The sequence below is a fragment of the Arvicanthis niloticus genome, chromosome 5, assembly GCF_011762505.2.
Source record: "Arvicanthis niloticus isolate mArvNil1 chromosome 5, mArvNil1.pat.X, whole genome shotgun sequence".
NCBI lineage: Eukaryota > Metazoa > Chordata > Mammalia > Rodentia > Muridae > Arvicanthis > Arvicanthis niloticus.
In genome coordinates this window covers 7,253,389-7,272,357 of record NC_047662.1, presented here as the reverse complement: position 1 = coordinate 7,272,357, position 18,969 = coordinate 7,253,389, and the positions used below count along the sequence as shown (strand labels likewise).

General features: G+C 45.5%; 1 protein-coding gene across 2 annotated transcripts in view; it reads right to left on the bottom strand.

The window, feature by feature from the left end:
- Pex14 (peroxisomal biogenesis factor 14) overlaps positions 1–18,969 on the bottom strand; it is a 136,424-nt gene that overhangs the window by 67,147 nt on the left and 50,308 nt on the right. For both annotated transcript variants that reach the window (XM_034503447.2, XM_076933740.1), the window contains exon 3: positions 11,553–11,637. In XM_034503447.2, the coding sequence (XP_034359338.1) occupies positions 11,553–11,637 (85 nt within the window). The remainder of the gene's footprint in view (positions 1–11,552; positions 11,638–18,969) is intronic.

Here is an 18,969-nt window from a genome sequence, read left to right as displayed (position 1 = left end):
GTCTCTGGTAGGTTAATTCTTCAATGTTCTGGACATACCTTGCTCCTGAAGACCTAGCTTAAGTCAGCTGCTTCCGCTTACTTTGTTTGTTTGTTTGTTTGTTTGTTTGTTTTCTTTCTTTGTGTGTATGTGTTACATAATTATGTGTGATATATGTATGGTACATACATGGGAATATGCAGTTGCCTATGCACACACCTGAGAAGGCCAGAGCAGGACTGTGTTCCCTCTACTTATGGCCTCAGACAGGGTCTCTCACTGTTTTGGCCTGGTTGGCTGAGCCAGGACGCTCTCAGGATCCTCCTGTTTCCACCTCCTAGTGTTGAGGTTACATGCCCTGTAGTCATGCCAAGGTCTTTATGTGGCTCTTAGAGATGTGAACGCAGATCCTTCCTTCCTCCTGTCTGCAGAGCAAATGTTCTTACTCACTATGCTACCTAACACACCCTTCCCAGAAAAAAAAAAAAAAAAAAAAAAAAGGTCTAGTTGGATGTGGTAGTGCACACCTCTAATCCCAGAGCTGTGGAGGCAGAAACACATGGATTCCTAAGTTTAAGGCCAATCTGGTTTACAGAAAGAGTTCCAGGACAGCCAGGGCTATATAGAGAACCCCTATCACAAAAAAAAAAAAAAAAAAAAAAAAGACAAGGTCTCACATAGCCTTGGCTGACCTCAAATTCACAATGTCACTAAGGATCTGGATCTTCTTCTGATCCTCCGGCCTCCCAATTCCCCAGTGCTGGAGTCACAGGTATGAGCCACAGGCCAAACCTGCAGTTTTGTGCATGATAGGCAAAGACTCTACCACTGAGCCACATTCCCCAAATCTTTCAATAATTGTGAATTCTACCCACCTGTATAAAAGTCCTAGGAGTACCTAGTGCATGAAGTATTTATTACACTGCCATCAAGTTCATCATTTTAACACTATTACAATGAGCTCAACATAGTCTTGTCTGTGAGGAATCTGGCCTGTGTATGCTGCTGTATATATACATAGGTGTGTGTGTGTGTATACATTGTTATACATATGATATATACATATGTATATACACATATATTCAAGTTTAATTTATAAAGCAGGCATAGTAAGAGATTAATAGCTAGCAATAAAGTAGAACAATTATGACAATATACAGCAATAAAATGTATGTAACCGCGGTCTCCTCTTACCTCCCCTCCCCAGGTACCTTACTGTACTGTGCTCACTCACATGTGTGTAACCACGGTCTCTGCTTACCTCCCCTCCCCAGGTAGATATCTTACTGTACTATGCTTACCGTCCTGTGATGCCAACAGAACAAGTGTTCTGAAGGGTGCAGGCCTGATGATGGTGCACCAGATGTGTTCTGAGAGGATCAGCTGGGCACAAGCAATGTGACACTGGTAACTAAGACAACCACTAGGTGGCTGACAGATGGTAGGATACACAGAGTGGAACCAATGGATAGTGGTGACTCACATCCCAGTGAGAATAGAACAACTCAAGGTTCCATACCCTGATGCTATGGATTTTAAAATTTATCAATCGTTATTTCTGGAAATTTCTCTTTTAATATTTTCAGACTAAGATGGACTGAGAATGACCGAACCACAGAGAGCAAAGCTGTGGCGGGGGAGGGAGGGAGGGAGGATGGGAGGGCTCCTACCAGCCCTTTGAGAACACATCTTCTGAGGGCATTGGGAAGGGGGCTGCCTGAGAACAAAGCATGTTGGCACATGTGCGTGAAAAGGTTACCATGAAACTCATTACTGTGCATGCTATCTTTAAAGGAGAAAAGCACTCCATGAAAAGAAGGAATACATTTTCTAAAGGATATACACTATTGATCACTGTTGCCATTGGCTAAGCCTTCATTTCATAGTAGGCAGTTGTTTTATTTTTCACTTAATTCTAGCAAGAATCTTCTGTGCAGATACTGTCATTAACCTCATTTTACAGACACAGAAACTGAAGCACAGTGGGTATTTCATGAGATGCAATATAGCCAGGGAGGCTGCATGTGAACCCAGGCAGGCTATGCACTATGGCAGCAGTTTTCTACTTTTCTAATGCTGGGACTTTTAATACAGTGACCCTCAACTATAAATTATTTTTCATTGCTACTTCATAAGTGTAATTCTGCCACTGTTATGAATCGTAATTTAAGTATCTGGTATGCAGAATGTCCAATAAGCTAGCCCCAAAGGCATCTCGATGCAAAGGTTGAAAACTACTGCAACCATGGTCTCCAAAGCTTACATTTCCAAACATGACCTACTGCTCAGTCCTTAGGCTGCCTCCATGTGGTTCTGCTAGTGGATAATTTATACCTGCATCTTCCAGACCTCTGTGTACACAATGCTGATACACAACTAGTGAGAATGGAAATGACAGAACCACCTTCAAACAACAATTGGGAAGTTTCTTAAAAAGAGAACTCAGGGGGCCCAAGAGATGACTCAACAGGAAAAGGTCCTTGCTGCTAAGGCTGACATGACCTGAGTTCAATCCCCAGGGCCTACCAGATGGGAGAACTGACTCCAGAGAGTTATCCTCTGATGCTAACATGCAGAGTCACATGCCATGTCTCCTCTCCTTCCTCTCACTAGACCCTCTCGCAAGAGCCAGGGTTGTCCTGTGACCTCAACATGTATATCATAACATGCTTATACTTGCATTCACAGACACGAATACACATACACAAGCATCTCCCTCTCATAATACAATCATAGAGTTAGGTATATTCTAACCACATGATCCAGCCATTCTACCCCTGGCTAATTACCCAAAAAGGAATCACACACACACCTCCAAGTCTTACTGGTGGATGCTTATATCAGATTTAGTTTTAATGTCCCCAAACCAGAAGCAACCCTAATGTCCAGTGAGTGAGCAGGTAAGCAAACACAGCCCAACAACTGCAGATGCATAGTGTATAGATAAATCTCAAAAGGATTACTCTGAGTGGGAAAACCATATATACTGTATAATTTCATTTAAAAATAAATTCTAGGGCCTGGAGAGATGGCTCAGTGGTTAAGAGCCATCTGAAAGACTATTCTTCCAGAGGTCCTGCATTCAATTCCCAGCAACCACATGGTGGCTCACAACCTGTAATGGTGTGTCTGAAGACAGCTACAGTGTACTTGTATACATAAAATAATAAATAAATCTTTTTAAAATTAATTAATTAATTAATTAATTAATTCTAAACAGAGGTTGTAGTGCATACTCCTAATCCCAGCACTAGAAGGCTGAGGCAGGAACACCAGGAGTTCAAGACCAGCCCTGGACACACAGCAAGACCCTATCTCAAAACAAAAAGCTGCCATTTTTGTCTCCACTTCTGCTGCCAAAAGCCCAGCCCAGACCTTACACAGCTGCCGCACAATGCTCTTAGCAGCCTTTTGGAGCTGCCAGGCAACCTTAATTTAAGCACAGAGCTAACTTCCTCAACAGTGTCACAGTGCCCCACCTGCCCAAGAACTGCAGTCATCCATATTTACAGCGGTGAGCCTTGCGGGGCCCCGCCCTGGCCGCCTATGCCATGCACCTCAGTCCTTTTCTTGCCTGAAGTCCATACGGGTCAATCTTGCTACTAGTCCATCCCTTTAAAAGAGCTTGCCATCATGAACGATGTCCTGCCCATTCCTCTTTCATCTAAGTCCCAGGCCTCCCTCCAACCTAAGGTCAAACTCCAGCTGTGATGAGCCTGCTGACTGGGGGAGAGTTCTGACCACACAGAAGCCTGGAGACAGAAGGACACAGCTACATGCACTCTAGTCAGAGGCCTGACAGCTAACAATTCTGAAACTGCATCAATAGACTGAAATAACTAAACTTTTTAACTCTTTAAAAGGGGGACCGGAAGTAGAGTGAGCATCCTGGTATCTCCTAATTGTAGCCACCTGCTTCCTTAGCCATGCATCCGTCTTCAGACTGAGGACTGGCTAGGTACTGAAGGTGCTCATGAGAACAGACGAGATGACTGTCCTTGAGCACCGCTGAGTGAGCCTTACACTCAGCCTTACACTGCCTGCCTGCTGACTTCCAGCCCCTTCTCCTACCCAGTGTCTACTAAACTGGCAGGTGCATAATAACACTCTGCAAACAGTAGGTACCAATCCAAGGCTGAGCAGCCCAGTGGCCACTGGCCCATGAAACATCCAGTCACAACCAAAGAAAGTAAGTCTACAAACTTCACTTGAAAACAGATCCCATCCTTCCAGTTTCTGAAGTTTCTCTAGACGTTTATTGTGAACTGAGGTAAGCTTGAGGCAGACACGAGAGCACACACTTGTAGCTCAGCTACTCTGGAGGCTGACAGGAGGATGACTTGCACTCAGGAGTTCAAGACCAGCCTGGGCAACATAAACCCAACCTCAAATAAATAAACCGATTAATTAGTCAGTTAATTAAAACCATCAGCCTATTCATTCAAGAAGTAGGGCATGACAAGAGACTTTAGTAAAAAGATATTACTTAGGTAACCAAAGACCAAAATGTTCCTCAGGTCCAAATTCATGTGGAACAGTAAGAGCAATTTATTGTACTTTTTTTTCTTCTTAAATAATAACCTCTTTAAGACAGATAGAGTGACTCATACCTGTAATCCCAGCATCTGGTAAAGGTAAGAGAATCATAAACATTGGGCTAACCTGGGTTATAAAGAGAATTCTAGCCAAGCTGAGCTACACAGTGTTACAAAACAGTAATAATTTCTATGTAAGGTTTTATGTTTATGTTTCTGTATTAGAAAATCATTTTGTTAGCCAGGAAGTGGTAGCGCATGCCTTTATTTCCAGCACTCAGGAGGCAGAAGCAGGCAGATCTCCATGAGTTTGAGGACAGCCTGGTCTACTAAGCAAGCTCCAGGACAGCCAAGACTACACAGAGAAACCTTGTCTTGAAACAAAATCAAACAAAAAAGAAAATCATTGTCTCATTTCCTATTAAACTTAGAAATTTTAAGAAAGAAAAATGCATTAGCCTACTTATCTCATATGAGATTCTCTCATTTTTAGCATGTTCACAAACTGACAGGCAGCCAACAACCTATGAGTGACAGTCTTCACTAGGGCATTGTTTGAACCAGCAAAAGACGGAATAAAAGAACAAAATACAAGCTTGTGACTGTGTTTCTAAAAGTATGACCCATGCACAGTGTAATACTATGCAGCCAAGGGAAAGAGGGAATCGAGTCTGCCTGCTGCTTACACCAAGGTGTACAGCCCAGTGAAGGCAGAGCCCACATGTCTGTCAGAGTGCAGGGTGCTGAAGCACGTGCTTTCAGATAGGTCACTTCTGGACATCAGAGACTCCAGCATCCTCCAGGGAGGGAAGGGGCAGAGCCAAGGACAGCTCTGTGGAGTCAGTTCTCTCCTCCTACTGTTAAGAAGGTTCTAAGTCGCCAGGCCTACATAGCAAGCTCCTTTACTAAGAGCCATCTTGGCAGTCTCTGAAAACTTAAGTTTTAGTGACACAGTTGGTACTGTGTCACATACAGTTGGTATGTGGCAGTTGGTACTGTGACTCTGTCTTTGCAGTCCTGGGATGGATCGGAGTTTACAAAAGAACCCTCCTTCCTTTCAGGGGAGGATTTGGTCAAATCCTCAAGAGCCCCACACACAGCACCTCTGTATAGGAAATTACACAGCTCTGCTTATGGGACAGCAAATGCCAGTGGCCCCCTCAAAATGGGACACCACAGCATGTCTGTTCCCAGAGCCAAAGCTGCTTCAGCTGCTATAGGTCTCTCCTGCATACTGAGAAAAATCTGTGGAGTTTAAGACAAGTTTGGATAACAAGGGGGAGCAGGAAAATTGATGGGGAGAAACCAGTCAGCATGATGAATAGGCTGGTCCAGAACAGCAGGTGACAGATATGCAGATGCAAGACTGGCAGGGAGGGAAGATAGTCAGTGCACAACAGATGGATGGAGACGCTCAATCATCCTCAGGAACAGGCACTCGGTGCCACACAGCCCTGTCTGCTCTGGCCGGAGCCTCACTCACCTGCAGGGACACCCCCACTCAGAGTAGGGCCCAGGGTAAAAAAAAAAAAAGCAGGAAGTGAGAGGAAGGTGCCACCCCCTGCAGCTGATTAGGCCAATGGTGAGGGCCACTTCTCACTTTGCCATCTTCCTCTGGCTCCTAAGATGCCCAGTCTTTGTCTTTCTCACTGCCTCACACTCCAAGGAGAACTTTTACTGTTTGTTCAGGCTATCAGTACAGGAAATTCAGTGTCCACCAGAGCAACAGGGCAAACTGGGATTGCTATTCCACTGTGCAGTCCTAGTGTCTCCATTAGAGCCTGTGACAGAAAACCTAGACCATCTTGTTCACACAAAGTCTGTACAGCACAGCTCATCAGTCGGGGGTACTTAGTCCTCCGTAAGGTGAGACTAAACACTCACCTGGGCTTGCAAACAGGGCTCAAGAGCAAAGCACTTGCCTAGGATGCCTAAGACCCTCTGTCTGATCCCCAGCACAAAACAAATGAGGAAGAAACAAAGGAAGGGAGGAAGGGAGGGAGGGAAGAAGGGAGGAAGGGAAGAAGGGAAGAAGGGAGGGAGGGAAGAAGGGAAGGAGGGAAGGAGGGAGGGAGGGAGGGAGAGAGGGAGGGAGGGAGGGAGGGAGGGAGGGAGGGAAGGAGGGAAGGAGGGAGGGAGGGAAGGAAGGAGAGAGGGAAGGAGGAAGGAAGGGAAGAAAGGAGGGAGGGAAGGAGGGAGGGAGGGAAGGAAGGAGAGAGGGAGGGAGGAAGGAAGGGAAGAAAGGAGGGAGGGAAGGAGGGAGGGAGGGAGGGAGGAAGGGAGAGAGGGAGGCAGGCAGGCAGGCAGGGTGTGTCTCAGTAGGAACAGCTTTAAAAATGTCTGTGATGTACCTGGTTCAACTACTCCAGCAAACACCAGAATGAATCTAAGTCTTGATGCCATAATGCATGTCTCATGAACAAAGGTTCTGAAGGGCCAGACAGCCCCTTGCAGGGCAACACTACTCCTTCTAGCTCAGCGCAGTCAAGCAGGGGGTGGTGCTGGCAATATGTCCACCCCCTGCCCCTAAGCTATCTGCTGGACCCCAGCTCCAGGACAAAAGCTCCATAAAAAGACTTCTAGTTTCACTAAGACACATTAAAGAATTAATTATAAAGTAAAGCTGAAGGAGAAAATTAATTTTAGAAACACAAGAGGTTACTTTTTTTCCTGGAGATGGGGGAGGAAACAGTTATTTTCGTTTTCATCCTGGGGCACAAGCTGGGAGCTGTCCAGTCGATAACCTGGCCATCAGAACAAGGTTTGTAATTAAAAGGTCAGTGACCTGGAAAGCCAGGCCCTCTCCCAGAGCTTCTCAGTAATGACGGAGCTATTAAATTAAGACTGTTATGAAATCAATGCTAAAAAAGCTTTCACGGTAACGAGATTCCATTCAAGGACATGCAAACTACCTCATGAAATGGACGTAAATGATAAAAAAGAAAAGTCATAAAAGAGAGTTAAATTGAAATCTGTGCAAGAATTTACTCTTCCTTAAAGGAATCCAGAGAGAGAAGCCCTTCACCCTTACCCCACCACCAAGGCTGACCCACACCACCAAGGCTGACCCAAACCACCAAGGCTGACCCACACCACCAAGGCTGACCCACACCACCAAGGCTGACCCACCAGGATGCTTTCTTCCCCAAGTTCATGTCCACAAGGAGGTCGGGGCTCCAGTGCCAGGAACAGAAGGATGTGCTCCATTCTGCCTTTTAAGAGAGAGTACCAGATGGAGGAAAGAGCCCTTTGCCTTCACACCTGAGAAAAGCACCACACTTCCAACTCCGAAGGGTTATGAAGAAAAGCTTATACTGGTTAAAAGCCAACACCAGAGCAGTCAACTGACAACTCTGTCCCCTCGTCCACCTCGTCTTCCTTTGGCCTCTCAGACACAGATATCTCATTTGTCCAATCAGTAGTAGTCAGCCTGCAGAATGTTGGGAAGTGGCTTTCGTCTTATCCTATATTTTGTGGTATCAAATCAACAGCAGCCCATGGATAACTCCAATCCTATAACTCTCTGGACTGCTGCTGCTGTGTCTAAGCTACTTTGGCCTCCTGGGAGGCCCGCTGCCTGCCTGACAAGAGGAGTGTCTAAACAGAGCAGCTTCATGAGGGTTTCACCCCATATAGTTCAGCTGCTGACACGTGTGGCTGAACCCACTGGGAGGTGTCATCTGCACAATCAAGAAGCTGGACACAATACAAAACATTATAATATTCTGAAGGTGAACAGCTGCTTTTCTCTGTCATCCAAAAAAAGAAAAAAAAATCTGGTAATAGGGAGAATTGCTGTAAATTACATAAAATGGCAATACAAACTTCAAAGAGGATGATAAATGATTCTAATAACTTCATGTTTCTCATTAATGACTCCATATTCTGACTTTAAAAGAGATCACAAAATAGACAACAACAAACCAAAGAAGACAGGCCCTTGCAGACCAACACTCTCCCATCTCAGCCCACTCCTCACCATTCAGAGAGCTCAACATGGTAACCTGTCGGTCACAAAGGCACACGACGCAGCCCCTGCTTGGGGCTGTGGTTTCACAGGAACACAAACTGAGCTGATGCGCCTAAAGTAGCCTTCATTTCCCACTGAACTGACATGCACTACAGGGACCTCAGTTTCTATATTAAATATTAAATAATATTAAAAGAAAAACAAAATTGGATTTGCTTTTTCAGGAAAGAGATGTTTATTGAAAGAAAGAAAGAGAGAGAGAGAGAGAGAGAGAGAGAGAGAGAGAGAGAGAGAGAGAGAGAAAGAAAGAGAAAAGAAAGTCAGTCAGATTAAAACTCAAGTCTGTGCTCCACTGTAATCCCCCAAAGTGGCACTGCTAGAAAAAGCCAAGGCTACGGAAGCTGGGGGCTCTCCCCAGCCAGCGCCCCAAGATCCCATTGCTGTGGCCCTGCCAGGAGAAGACCTCATAGTTTTTGCATAGGGTTTTGTTGCAGTACCCTCCCCTTCTACAGCTATGTGAGGGACAGGGTAGCGTCCCTCGCTCATCCTCATCACAGACAGTGTCGAGCATACTGACTGTATAAGCCAGACCCAAGGAATAATGGGAATTTAAAAAGTGAACTTTAAATCCGCGAAGGGGCTTTTCTTTCTCCAGACACCGATCAAAACTTGGAATTCTTTGCCCAGAAAGGTCCTGCCAGAGCTTACACTACTGGGACTCACCTCGGAAACGGATAATCACCGGCTGAAGGAGCATTTTAGAGGATAATAGGGACGGGTGATTAGCAGAGTGATTCCAGGCGTAAGTACAGTGGTTCTCTGTAGAGCAACAAGAGCTAGGGAGCCTCCTGGGTTCCCAACACCCACAATCCTGAAGAGCCCGTGAGTGAGGAGTGCACTGCACCCACAAGTGTGCAGGCTTTCACACCTCTGTGTGCACACATGGCACTCAGGGGCATCCGGCAGCTCAGGCCAGCCTTTATCATCGAAGCCTCCCCTCCACCCGTCCTGTGCATGGCCAGCCCCTGCTTTGTTTCTTCTCTAGGCACTTGTCACCTGACACACCATGACTTCCCTTTTCCACTAGTTCCTGTCCTGCCCCGCCCTGTTAGAGCACAAGTTCTGTGAGGACAGGGTTTTGTCTCTTCTCTCAGCAGATTCCCAGTGGAGAGAGAGATCAGGGCAAGACACAGAGTGAATGCTCACTCCTGGGTAAACTGATTAATCCATCAACTGGGTTTCTTTCCTTCTTTCTTTCCTTCTTTCTTTCAAAGAGCAACAAATAATAACTGCAAAAGTCAGTCCCCTCTAGAGCAGTTATAAGCCAAGTGACTCAAAAGAAGTATTATTTGGTCCAGAGTTTCTCCTCTCACTCTCTCTTTCTCTCCGTCTCCCTCTCCCAGTCAGGGATTTATTAAAATTAAACAGATTAGATGGAGCTCCTGATACTAAAACTGCTCAGCAAAGCCTGCGGTGGGGAAGTGCCGAGCAAACACCAGAGACAATTGTCTCTAAATTGCTCTAAATACCTTCTGCAAATGAAATTCTAACCCAGCTGCGTTTGAGAGAAAATGAGGACTAACTGGTCATTGTCGGTGGAGGAGAAGTTCAGACAGTTATAACACTGCACAATGTACTGGGCTAAGGATCTCTCAGCAACCATAGATTTTGTCTCAGGTTACCCCGGGTAATCAGCTCAGCTTTTAGGCTCAGCTTTCCCCTGCTTCAGTGCTTTGATGAGAGAGCTGAACTCCCCAAGCCTTCATGATTAATTACTCCCTATAGGTACACATATTTCAAGGAAAATCTCCTTTATGGCATGATGCTTGCAGAGTAGAGAGGCCAGCCAACACACTCCAAATTTTAATAACCTCATAATGATGGGGCGAGCACCATGCAGCCAGCATGCATGCAGTTCCTTCATGGGGACCCTGCCTTGGGTCTGCTGCTAAGCAGCTGCTGTGACTGAAATGTGTGGGCCTAAGAGCATGGCCCCGGAGCAGCGCTTCAGTGGGACACCACAGGGTGCTCCGAAAGTGCCAGGAAAGCATCCCACTGTCTCCATTTCAGTAAAAATTTACAAAACCGCTACAATTTTTAGGCCAATATTCTAGCTTCCGAAGAAAAAATAGTTTAGGAGTGAAGAATGCCACCCTGTCCCCAGTGTTACACAAAGCCCTGTAAGTAGCTTCCTAGATCTCTAGAAAAGCAGATGTCTATCCTTTTTGTTTGTTTGTTTGTTTGTTTTTGTTTTTGTTTTTGTTTTCGAGACAGGGTTTCTCTGTGTAGTCCTGGCTGTCCTGGAACTCACTCTGTAGACCAGGCTGGCCTCGAACTCAAAAATCCGCCTGCCTCTGCCTCCCAAGTGCTGGGATTAAAGGCGCGCACCACCACCGCCCGGCGCAAATGTCTATCCTAAGAATGAAAAGTCCACCTTCTTTTTTCAGTTGGACAGTTGATTTTGTTTTACAAAAACAAAAAACAAAAAAACAAAAAAAATATCCTAAATTCCAACAGAACTAGAATATGTTCTATCTGCTTCTACAGCCCAGAACTCGTCAGAGTCCGCTTTACCCCGGCTTACAGAATTTACCACTGATCTGAACTCAGATAGCCTCTGACCAACCATGCTGAATCACTGCATTCCTCTTGCCTTTGCTTCTTTGTGGATCTTTACTGAAGCAGCTGGCCTCTCCTAGCCATGCAGATCACTTTATAGTCAGGGTCACCAAACAGACTGACCAGAAAGTAGGAGTCCTCTGTGTGATTCAAACGGTAGCTCTGCTACTGAGTGCTGGCTGACCATGATGCTCTTGGCCTCATATCTGATGTTTAATTGTTCAAAACCTGTAATCTCTCTGCTCCACTGTGAGTGAAGAAATGTGCATTCCACTGAGGGGTGGTCACCTCACCCTACCTCCCACCTGCACACGTGGACAGCTGTGAGCAATCCTTGATGTAGTCAGCATCTCTCTCTGGCTGTGATTTCCTCCTACCCCAGCCCCAGCCCCAGCCCCAGCCCCAGCCCCTTTCTACAGGCCGCTCTACACTGCCAAGGAAACCTGTACCTTTCTTCTTAAGAAATGCTCTCCTGGTCGCAAGTGGACTCTGCCGGACCCGAGAATTCTGTAGGAACTTCACTGCTGTGGCAATCTGGTGGTGGAGATAAAACAGAGAGTAAGTAAGCTTCAGTAATCTGAAATTCAGGACCAGAAACCTTCGAGTTCCCAGGGCCACAGACAGAAGGATACTGCTGGGATCAAATATATAGCAAGCTCCTGCTTAAAGTAGAAATACACCTAAATAGAAGGCTAGGTGTCTCCTGGCTTCACTGCTTCCTGTATCTGAGAGAACAAATCTCATCTCATTGGCTCAGCCTCTTGGACCAAAACTCAACTTTTCCTGCCGTCCTTCCTCTAGCTGCTGCTTCAGCCACACTCCCTCAGTTACTCTCTTGTGCCATGCACACTCATCTCTACCTGTCCACACATTATACAATACACCAAACACACTTTCTGCATGCACACATGTGCACACACACACAGAGTGGGGGGAAGGAGAGAAGGGGAGAGAGAGAGAGAGAGAGAGAGAGAGAGAGAGAGAGAGAGAGAGAGAGAGAGACAGAGACAGAGTCCTTATACAGTCTGTTCTGACTCTTGAGCCCTTCTGATCTTCCTATTCTCTTTAGTTCTTCGGTGCTGTAGTGTGTACCATAGAACTGAAGACATAATTATACTGTCTTCTCTTCTCATGTTCAGGCTGCCTCCCCAACTGCACGGTAAGGAATGGCAGGGAAGAGACGATGCTCCCTGTATAGTACCTGGCAAAGTGCTGGAGCTGAAGGAGGTTATATAGAAGGCACACACATGGCTGGTCACAGCAGTCACTCCAATGCAGTGGAAATGAATTCTGATGAGCCTTCAAAGGGCCAAGTTTGCGATTTCCTGACTACAATACATTGACAGAATATCTACCTACCCTTGGTATGAATATCATTTGATGAAATCTTCATATATACAAGTCAAGTAGGGGATGAAAGAGGCATTAGCCACCACATCGCTCGCATACTTGAGGCATGTGTTTATACACTGTCTGACTGCTATCCACAGCAAGCACTGGTCCTACGAGGTAAGAAGTGCCAAGATGCTCCAGTAGGAAAGGGAGGCTAGTTAGAATGGCTGGCACTACTCACCTCATCAAAACCAAAAGGAAAGCATGGTCTCCTGTTAGGGTAAGGCTAATGGGGCCTTGCAGCTCACTTCTTGGGGACCAGGAGTAAGGACGTTTCTGTGATCCTACAGTAACGGCAACCCTGAGCCGAGATTCAAACAGTAAGCCCTGTGACCGGAAGCAAAGTTCAGGTTTTGCACATCCCTTCCTGAGACCAGAGCTCTCAGAAACAAAAGAAATGAAAATGGATCAGAAAGAAGGAGAAGAGGAGGAAAGCCAGGGAAACTCCATATTCTCCAGATAAACCCTCAGTGGGAGGCTTAACCTGGGCCTCTCCTTAGAGGTTAGGCTCAGCATCCTGACCTTCCAGATCTAGGCATGCCACTCATGCGATACTACTGATCTTAAAAGCCAAGCCCAGCTCCCTGTGGAGGATGGTCTGCCTCCAACATTGCAAACAGCCCTGACCACCACCACAGACTGCAGGACAACCAACAGCTCTAGGCTAAAGAGAATTCAATGTGTGAGTTGTAGAATCCCAAAAATGATTCTTACCCGCTCAAGTAAATCACCTCAGTTTACAGGGGAAGAAAAACATCTAACAAACTCTACAACATTATGACTGGAGAGGTACAAGAGGAAAGACAGAAAGAGGAAAATTAGGAAAAAAAGAAAAGGGAGTGAGCAAACGAGAAAGGGGGATGAAAAGAGAGAAGGGAGAGGAAAGAGGAAAGGCGTGGGGGGGGGGCGTATGCTATGCTCCAGAAAGAGGGGGGACAGGTACACATCACACAGGCCCTCTGGGGTCAATACCAATCCGCACAGCTCAGACGGCTCCAGGATAATTGTGTTCACCTGAGAGAATAACACACTTTCTCTGTGGAGGAAAATGACAGTGCTGGCATCATGCAGCAGGCTCTGCGGCCGAGCTGTGTGCACCGGGTGTCACGGGAAATGTGGACAAACAGGTCCTGGGCAGGATATGTGGACCACACAGCTCCTACCATTCACCCATTCAAAGAAAAAGCCTTCCTGCATCCTTCCAAAATTCCCCCTGATAGAGCAAGAAGACAGAATCATACCACTAAAATGCCCAGGTTTCACCTTGCTCTTTTAATACAGTCCTTGGTATATGCATTTCTGGTCAGAGAGCAAAGTTCTGATGGGTTTAATGGTGCACTCAATGCAGTGCTTGGCGCATTCCATCAATTTTTTTTTAAAAATTGCATCTCTTATTTCTTTAAATACATTAATCAGCCTAGTGTAGGCAAAACGGATCCATCGGACAGTGCAATAAACATGAATTATCATCTATCCAACACGCATAATGGCTTAAAAATACATAATAGCAGGTGTAGTTTAAATGATTAGTTATTACACCTGTGGTGGGTCTGATTCAATTGGGAAAAATCATCTTTAATAGGTTAAAAGGTTTAGATCACCATGCTTTCCTTAAAGTGGCTGCAGAGAGGGATGATGGAGTGCTCTGCCATTAGTAATTCATTTAAGAAGAACGTGGGGGATAGAGCGAAGAACAGCATAAACGAGCGGATCCAATTTAAACATCAGGTAAAGTAGAAAACACCTTTTAAAAAAGCAAGATAAATGAATTTGGAAGGGAGATGAAATTGACGTATTTATTTTAACGGGAATTTGACAAAGTCCCGGCACACTTCAAACTTGCAAAAATATGAACAATTTCTTTTAAAGTTTCCACTCACTAATTCCAAGTCATATAAAATAATACTGCCAAACACCTACATAAAGTGTTTTTGAGCCTTGTTTATGTCCCCCTTGATCTTTGTCTGAAAATGCAGGCGACAGGCAAATCACATACTTAACAGCATCGATATCACTACACCAGATGCAAAAATATAAAGCACCCAAACTAACAGCCTCAACGTAATGTGCTGAATAAGAAAGATACCCAGCTAAGCAGCTATGTAAGTGTGAGCACACAAACCTCTCTCCTCCTTTCTCTAATTATTTCTCCAGCCACCCTTCACTCTGTCCCCCCCTCCCCACAAGACACTACTAGCACGATGACGGGGTGGGGGGTGGTAAAGGGCTTGTCTAATCTAGAATTTATAGCCCTATGATTCATGTGTTGATGGTAATATCCCAAAACTCCTTACCCATAATGCAAAGGTTTTCACCCACTACACTAACTGCCAAGGTCTGGGCCTCTCAGCAGCCTCCTGTTGGGCACTTTCTATTAACTTCATGAAACAATTCAACTGACTTCCCTCTGCAAAGGTTCAACACACACAGCATGCTTTTGTTGGACTCAATGATGGGGAGCCTGCGGCCTATCCTGGATTATCATTTGATTTTCTAATTAGAGAATGAATGTGACTATTCATGGGTTATATTTGTGCCCAACTAAATTACATAAATTCAGGCCAAATCTTCCGCCTCAATGTCAGAGATGTAAAACGGAGCTGGGAACTTTACTGCACACGTTGTGGGAGTGCGGTGAGCCACGGAGACACAGGCACAATGCTCCTGCTCCTCATGCCGCTGCTGAGCTGCTTGCTGTGGAATCCAGTCCTCAACTCTTAGACTGACTGAGTCCTTAATGAGTTAAATTAAGGACTCAAATTAGCAATAGCTAGTTTGATTTTTAAAATTAAAGATGAACTCTGAAAACAATCAGAAGCAAAGTTTCTCATTTCCCCCAATTTCCCCAAAGGGCAAAACAGTAACTCTGCTAACCACCAACTCCATGATTTTAAGAAAGTTTGTAATTTCATTGCTCATCCCTTTAAAGCTAAGGAAAAGTGAAGAAGACAGACTCTCCTCTCTGCAATCTTTGGTTATGTTGGAATCCCTGACAATTACTTAGAGAGAAAGTGAGGGGGCTTCAGGCTGTAAAATACCTTTGGATTAGAGGTGACTGGCCAACTGAGCTGGATCTGTATGACAGAAGGGGATCTGTGACGGCACAATAACCGGAGCACCATGTCTTCCAGGGATCTGCTACACGATGCTCTGAGCCCTGTGCAGGGTGAGTAAAGCCTGATGGGAAGACTCCAGGATCCTGACAACCTTCACTGAGGAGACACTCTCCCACAAAGATCCATCGCTGTAAACTTCAGAGCACACGCTATTTTCTGCTTGAGGGGCACAGCAGACAGAGCCTGCCTAACAACAAACCCAGGGACTGAGGGAGTCTCAGACACTCTGCACCTGACATGTAAGCCCTGATGCACTCTCTCTGGTGACACTTACTTGGAATGCCACCAACTCCAACACTCCTGTGTACTACGTACACATCTATCTCCTAAAATGTGAGCATTCATTAGCCAGCTTAAAATATTTAAAAATATTCAAAAATTAATGACCTTAATAACCCTTAAGCTATGTCCTTTTTAACCCAGAGATGGCACCTAGAGGGCAGGGGGAAATGACCAGCACACAGGCCTGGAACCCCACTCCAGCACCCACCGCTCCCACACGGCTCACAAGATTAAATTGCCTGTGAAAGGCTCCTCGCTCCAGCTCTAAAGCAGACACCCAGAATCCTGTTAACAGGCACTAGAGCGGAGCCCACTCCAGTTTTAACAAGGGCTGACTTTAAAAGCCAGGCAGGGCCGAGGAGAGAGCCCTCGTGAAGCAGAAATGTTGCATTTTAGTAAGAAATCAGTACTCTGTCAGGAGTTCCTTGACAAATACGGTCATCCGTGGCGCAAGGAAATAGTTGCAAAGCAGCTGTTAATCAGAGAAACACATCGTAGAACGCTGATGCTAGCACTCGTGAAAAAATGCAACGGGCTAATTATGAAGCCATATATCTCACTAAAGAGGCTGTGTGCCTCGAGATTCAAGGCAACACATACTCAGATCCAGGGTCCTAGGACAACATAATTCTGCTTTTCTGCACCCACATTCTTCACTGATCTACAGTTCACAATGTCAGGCTCTCTATTCTTTTTCAATTCTGCACTCTTTCTAGGTAGGACACAGACTAGGAAGGGAAGGAAGCAGGGGCAACCACAAGCCACATTCCAAGACACTGCAGGAACGCATCCAAAAGATGACAGACCTCAAGTCAAAGCAGAAGAAAAGTCTATGAGCCTGCAAAAGAAACCAAGAGCAGGTTACCGACAGAGCCAATGTGTGGGAACTTCAATGTGCAGAAAGAGAAACAGCAGCAATAAACAGAAAATTGAAACAACATACTGGAAGCTGAAAGGAAGAAAGGGATCTTCCAGGGAGCTGCTACCAGGGCATGAAATTCAATGCAGAAAAGCCAAGGGTCTCACAGCCAGGTACAGGAGGGAAAGTTAATATGCAGAGGAAGGCTCGGTCAGCCAGAATTCAATACGATTTGCTGCAAGGACAAGGAGGAACAGGCTCCCCGAAACCAGACTAGGGAGGGGGAGGGGCGCCACGGCACACTCAGAGCAAAACCACTGGAATGGCAAGAGGGGAATAACCTTGAGGTGGACATGCAGTCAGGAACCCAAGCACAGAGCCAAAGTGCCCCCTAGCCGGAGCCAGTGGAGACGCAGGCCAGAGGTGGCCGCTCGGCTAACTCGCACAGCCCAAATTAAGTGTTTTCACTCAGGGAAAATGAAATGTTTTGCAAGATGAAACAGAATGAAAATTGAGGTTTTAGGTAATTACTAGTTGGCATTTACATATCACGGGCTGGTTCAACACCTATTCATTTTCCTCTTTTATTTAAAAAATTGCTCATTAAAAATGAACAGATGACAGTGACAGGGCTTTGGGTTTTGGTTTTTTTTTTTTTTTTTTTTTTTTTTTTTTTTAATTCTTTCCCCTTCTCTGAGGGGTAAGAAATTGGGAGGTGCATTTTGGCCCATTTATCTACAAATTAGCACACAAGTGTGCACATGCAAGCATGGGTGCACACATGTATGCTTAATTTATATTAAACATGGAAAAAGGAAATAGAAGAAAGGAAAGTCTGTCCACAAAGCCCTGAGTTCACAAACTAAAGACAGTGAACTGAAGTTAGGAAGGGATGGACTATCAAGTGCCCCGGTGCTCAAAGAGTTAAAGGAAGGAGTCTCCCTTCCAGCTGGAATTTCCTGGTTGTGGTCACTGTGTCCTTCCTATTGTTGATGTGGGATCCAGCCGTGGAATAATTATGCTTGTGGGCCCTGATTTCCTTTGTTTTATTTTTCTTTCTCCTTTTGTTTTTCACATTAAAGAATAAAATACCTCTGTAGAAGCACAGAAGAGTTGACATGATTCAACACAATATATTTTAGGGGCTATTGTGTAAATCTGTATTTAGGGAATTCTAACGCATGCATTACTGACCCCAGTCTCTCTTAAAACACTGATAAATGAAGTAAAAGCCTCTATGGAAAGTGGCAACTTCGCATGCACAAAATCTACCTTTCAAAGTGAAATATCTCTGTCATCCACATTTCTTTCCTTGGCCCTAGTTAAAAATACTGCGTGAGTGATTCGCCAGAACACCACTGTTCTGTTGTTTTATGGGAGTAGTTCTTCCAGAGACGTATGTGGCGGTAAACTATCTTAAACCACCCATACTACTTAGGACCAAGTGACAGTGGTCTCAGGGACCAGGTGACTTTGGAGAGGTTTTTCTGCTCAGCAGCGACTCTGGGCCAACTTACAGCACAGAGGGAGCCGCAGGGCAGGGCTACAGATGCTGCACTCCACTAAGCATCGTCACTGCAGAAGGAGCGGAACACACACATGCTTGCTATAGAGGAAATGAAAACCCCAGCCTCTGGGCTGAGAAGATCAAAGTTCCTTTTTAGGAAAGGTTGAGAAGGAAAAGGATTTTTCCTTTAGGCGGAAAAGCAAATTTAAATGCCTTGTCCCCACGCATCCCACCTGGATTTCCACAGCAACCCCTCTAATGTCTGATGCAGCCAACAAAGCAGTCACCCAAAGAGGGGAGAAAAAAAGGGTGACATTTGCCTTTTCCTTGGCTTTGAAATCCAACTGGCAGCAGATTGTTTGAAGTCCTGTTTAGAGAAGAAACTGTAATAGCCTCCATACTGAAAAGAGAAGGGAAATGCCATTATACACGGATCACGGTAGCAGTGACCTCAGCAGAGAAGGCAAACGAGCTGGCTGGGAGCTAGCATGCCAGGAACAGAAATGAGAGGTCTATGTGCCAGAGCTGAGTGGCAAGAGTAGGGGACTTGGTCCCAGGAAGCACCAAGAAGAGCAAGGAACTCCAAGCTCAGAGCAGCATGTCTCCATAGCTCCTTGCCTGCTCCTTTCCACAGCCCCTGTTCTTATCATTTCAATATTCCTCTAACTCCCTGCACTGCTAAAGAGGAAGCAGAAAACACCCAGGCTTTG